Source organism: Gekko japonicus, unplaced genomic scaffold (genome assembly GCF_001447785.1).
Source record: "Gekko japonicus isolate JY-2015 unplaced genomic scaffold, Gekko_japonicus_V1.1 scaffold62, whole genome shotgun sequence".
NCBI classification, from domain to species: Eukaryota; Metazoa; Chordata; class Lepidosauria; order Squamata; family Gekkonidae; genus Gekko; species Gekko japonicus.
In genome coordinates this window covers 1,738,959-1,744,147 of record NW_015166419.1, presented here as the reverse complement: position 1 = coordinate 1,744,147, position 5,189 = coordinate 1,738,959, and the positions used below count along the sequence as shown (strand labels likewise).

At 50.4% G+C, this 5,189-nt stretch overlaps 1 protein-coding gene across 1 annotated transcript; it reads right to left on the bottom strand.

The window, feature by feature from the left end:
* Positions 1-908: 908 nt before the first annotated feature.
* Positions 909-2,402, bottom strand: FAM110D (family with sequence similarity 110 member D). Its single transcript, XM_015411651.1, has one exon. It carries the CDS (start codon positions 2,164-2,166, stop codon positions 1,093-1,095), a length of 1,074 nt encoding a protein of 357 aa, XP_015267137.1. The 5' UTR covers positions 2,167-2,402; the 3' UTR covers positions 909-1,092.
* Positions 2,403-5,189: the final 2,787 nt, after the last annotated feature.

The following is a 5,189-nucleotide window of genomic DNA, read 5'->3' as shown; positions in this document are numbered from 1 at the left end:
CCCAGCATTTGCCAAGGCAGTGTTGGAATGTGGGAACTCTAGGGCAGGCAGGCTCTGAGACTGTGACTGGCTTGATGCTACCTTGTGAGCTTCATAGCTGAGTGAGGATTCTGAACCCAGGGATCCCCAGTCCAAATTCAACACTATACCATGCTAGGGTTCCCAAGTCCTACCTTTATCTGGAGCGGGGGACTCCCGGATTGCTCCCGGAGCGCGCGTGCGCCGCATCCACCTCACCCGGAAGTGACGCGACCATGCCGGGAATGCTGGGGGCGGGGCCACGACCATCTGAGGGGAAAACAGAGTTTTCCCTCGGATGACCGTGGCCCCGCCCCCAGCGTGCCCGGCGTGGTTGTGTCACTTCCGAGTGACGTGCATGTTGCGTACTTTGGGGGTGGGGTTCCCCCCGGGGCCCGATCCACTGGTGGCAGGGAACGGGCCTCTGGGGCGGGGTTTTCCCCGCCCCCCGGAGGGACTTGGGAAGCCTACACCATGCTGTCCCTCAATAAAGGGTGAGGGAAAGGGTGAATAGAAAAATGACCCTACACTTCTGCTATGCTGTAGATAGAATTTGGCCCCTTTCCCTGCAACAGCAATATCAGTACATTGTGAATGCTGAGCCAGAGGTCCCACTTGACTACTTTGATGAGAGACATAACTGGCTTCAAAATATAACCAGGCCTGCCCTGCTTAGCTTCTCACAAGGAGTGCATCGCCATGACCTTCAAACAAGGACTGGGTCAGCTCCCAGGTGGGCTGAGACATTTCAAAAGCCCTGGAGCAAACCGAGTCAAGGGGCCCCTGCCCCCTACCACTATAGCAGCCCCTCAGGATCACTCAGCCCAGATCCAGGCTGCAGTGATGAAGACAGTGGATGCAGGCTCACTTGCTGCCAGCACTATTGGGGGCTGCCTGGCTCAGCTTATTCTGGTCATTAGAGGCCTTCCAAGACAATGGCCTACTGGAAACTTTCCTTGTAAATTAAAGAGCCCTTGCCCCCCAGGGGTCTCAACAGGCCATCACATGACACGGGAGGTCTGGCCATCCAGCACTCATCAAAACAAGAACCATTTTTCCAGGCCAAGTCTCTGTTTACACTGTAGACTCCTTGGCTGCAGTTCGGGCCTGTTGGCAACTGTAGAGCCATTTTATGACACGGGCGTTCCGTTCGATCACAGAGACAGACACTGGCTGCTTCTCACCCGGCTCTTCGGTGGACAGCTGCCCTTCATTGTGGGAGGGGCTGCTCCGCTCGGAACTGGCTGACCCCATGCTTCCAAAAAGCAGGCCAGAGGAGCCCACTTCCCAGCTCCCCCCCGGCTTAAACCGCTCTGCTCCCAGCACCTCCACCAGATTCCGGTCCAAGCCACAGTAGTTGAAAAAACGCTCTTTCTCGGAAAGAGGAAGAGAACAGCACGGAGCCAGCTCTCGTTTGGAGCTTCTTGGACCTGGGCTTGTTGAGGAAGGGATTGGGTCCTTATCCACATGGGAGCTGGACTGGTGTCTCGGATTGTTGTCAGACGTCTTTCCCGTGGACCTGGTGCTTGACCTGGTTAGGATGCTGATGGAGCTCAGAGTTCTTGTTTCTTCCTTTCCCGTTGCTACCCAGGCCATGGGAGTATCTTCCTGTGCGGCTTGCTGCTGTCCCTCTCCTACCAGGCTCCTCAAAAAAGGGGAACTGCTACATCCGTCTCTTAGGGGGCTCTGAAACAGCCACCTCACAAGGCTGTAGCCCTTGTTGTTCTCTTTGTTCACAGATGAGCAATCCCGTTTCTGACGGTAGATGACAAGTGAGTCAGGCCTCAGCCCGCGTCTGCCACTACCCCTCCGTGTTGTTGGTGACTGAGGAGAAGGAGGTGGCTTTTTAGGCCCAGGGCCATCTGAGCTTACCACTATGCCTTGAGAGAACTCATTACGTTGATGGAGGGTCAGGGGTCTCCTGAAACATGGGGAAGATTGAGGGGTATAGTACAGGAGCACTGGTTCTTGACGGCTGTTGATTACTTGTTGGGATTTGACGTATTTGGCTTTGTCAGCCTCCAGCCTCTCCACTGCACTTGGGGTACGGCCTCCACTGCTGACTTCCAGCTGCCTGCGGAGGTAGTCTGGCCCTCGGTTTAGTAGCTCAAGAGGGGAAGATCCATCTCCTGGAATCAGAGGCCTCATTTTATTGAGAGGCAATAGCAGGGTGTAGGAATGTTCAGGACTTGGAAGGTTGGTCACATCAAGGAAAGATGACTTTGTGAGATCAAAGTTCACTATGTTCTCATGAGTGCATAGAGAGGTTGCCAGAATTTTGTGCTAGATTAAGGACTGGGCAGAGATGCGATGCTTTTACCACCACTAACGTTCTGGCTACTGCTTTGTAATCTGCAGTGGGACTTCTTCAGCAGCTCTCAAAAACCATTCTCTGCACTCCATTGTTAAAATTGACCCACAGCGATGCAATCAAGGGAATTCCTTTCTGTGAGCAGAGTGGGTGTCCCCAACTCAGCTGTAGCTCTGGAAGCAGAAAAGATAATCCATTAATGAAACTGCACACACTTGGAATTATAGCTCTGGTAGGAAATCATTCTACAAAGAAAGGAATTGTTGGTGTACACAGAGAACATACAGTAATATTACCGATGATTAATGGTTTTTTAACATGAAACATAACCTGTTGTTCAACTTATCACAGATTCATAGCAGCATCAGGAACTGACAAATTCTGACTGAGCTTCCAGTTATTATCGATGGTACTGAGCTAGAGGAACTAAAGGTCTGACTCATCAGATGTATTCGTAGGAGCCATTATCAGCTTGTGACCCTGCGATATAAAGGTTCCAGAAACCTAGCACGGCTGAGCTCTTTGGATTACCTAATCCCAGATGTTCTCTCAGAGCTTAGTCTACCTCACAGCAAGCTGGGAAGGGTAAAATGAAGGATGAGAGAACCATGTATTGCACCACATGGAGAATTTTCCAGTTATGATTTGTGTCTCTAGCTTATAATCACTCAGCGTTTACAACCACAGTCAACCAGATGTACTGGAGGCATGAACACAGGTTCTCAAAACCGTGGCGCCCTACATGAGAGGCATATAAATAGTTTCCCGTTTTTGTAACTTTCTACAAAAAAAAATTGTAGAAAAAACAGAACTTCCTTGCTATGGACTGGATGATACAGACAGCTGGCTTCCCTCAAGCTGTTCCATGTATCTTATGGTAAACTGTTACCTGGCAAAAGGTTACCGGGATTTCTCCAAAGTCATGGGCAAGAGGGGGTAGGTTAATTTATGGGTTGTGCACCACTACTGAAAAATAGGAAATTTGAAAAATGGGCTAATACGCCCATTCTCCTGTATGGCGATGAGATGGTAGAGTCTCCAGACAGTAGAAGGGATTGAAGAGGAAATAAGGATTGGTATCCACTCCTGCTTTTTTTTGGGGGGGGGACCTTTGCTGGCCCCTCTTCCCTGCTATGGCTGCCCCCTCCAGTTCACTTGCCCAGAGAGCCAACTGACACAGAGAAAAGGCAGTGGTCATTTCCCTCAGGGCAGTGGTCAGGGTTGAGACCACATGGTGAGGCGAGAAGGCAGCTGGTGCCTGCCTGCAGTACCATTACCACCTGTTTGCCTGCTGCCATGCCACCAAAGATGAGAAGCAGCAGGGGCTCCAGGCAGCGTTTTGCTCTTTTGGGACAGTGGGCCTCGGCAGCAGCCACCCAAGGACGCAGACTCCTGGCATCTGATAATTGTACCAGAAAAGGAAACCTCATTGGGCATCTTATCGATGCTCTTTGTGCCAAAGTCTCAAAAGGAAGCAGAGCAGGAAGAAATACAGGAGCCAGCTACCTTATCTTTATGCGTCCAGCCATCCTGAGAACAAAGCCAAACACCACTGTCAAAGCACTCCCCTGCGCTCCCTGCCAGGTGGGTCAGCTGTAAGAAGGAAGCAACAGAGCTGTGCCAGGGAAGCTGGGTGTGGGGCAGGAGGAAAGAGATGGTAGGAGGCTGGAAAAGCTACCAGGGGCAATGTTCCCTCTAAGTTGTGGAGTCTTGTGAGCAAAAATTCTATTTTGTGAGCTACTGGCATTAAAGATGTGAGTAAGCAATTTGGCTACTGCATAAATTAGTTTGCTCTAAAGCCATCCTTCGTGAGCCAAGACAAAAAGGTGTGAGCCAGAGGCTAAAAATCTGTGAGCTAGCTCACACTGACTCAGTTTAGAGGGAACACTGACCAGGGGTATCGTGGACTGTCCTTTCCTTCCATGCAGATGGGAATAGTCATAGCTCCTGAAAGGACTTGGCTGGGCTGAGCCCAGACTGTGATGTCAGCTGCCTCTTTGAAGAGGAAAGCCAAGAAACCTAGGGCAATTCTGCATTGGCTTTTCCCTCCGTTGTTTTACACAACCTACGTTAGAACAGAAATTCCCCTCTGCATTACATGCGGCTTTCACTTTCTTTGATCATCAGATTTTATGGTACCCTCTAGACTGCATGCCCACTTTCCTTTTCCTTGATCATCGGGTTTTATGGAACCTTCTGCATAGATTTGTGGCTGTTCAGGGGTGACTTTGCAGTCAGTACGGCGTCGCCTCAAGGTTATTTGAATGTGGTTTTGAACTGCACCTTTTCCTCCCAGCTGAGAAAATGTGGAGTGAATGCTAGATGCAGAATCACCCTTAGGGATACTTTCTGATGAGAATTGTTTGCTTTGGCTTTCAGGGCCTGGTAGATTCTGGTGGATCAAAAAGAGTGGCAGGGAAGAACATGACAGGTCAGGAAACAAACCTTGAAGGCCCAATGCAGAATCTGGCAGGCCTTGGGACCAATGAGGTTAGGCTGGAGATCTCCTGGGATTACAACTAGTCTCCAGGCGACAGAGATCAGTTCACCTGGAGAAGATGGCTATTCTGGAAGGTAGACACTATGGCATTGCACCCAACTGAAGTATCTACCTTCCCCAAACCCCACCCTCCTCAGGCCCCACCCCCAATGTCTCCAGATATTTCTCAACCTGGAGCTGGCCACCCTAGTTTGGCAGTTTTTTGGATTCCAGCACTGATTACCCAACCAAACACAGATTGACTGGTTGGGTTGGGCTAGATTGGATTTGGCACTGATCTGAGTCCTCTTCAGTTGTACCATCACATGTACTAGGAGCCTATTCACCAAGCATAGATCCTCCTGATGAATACAGTTGCCA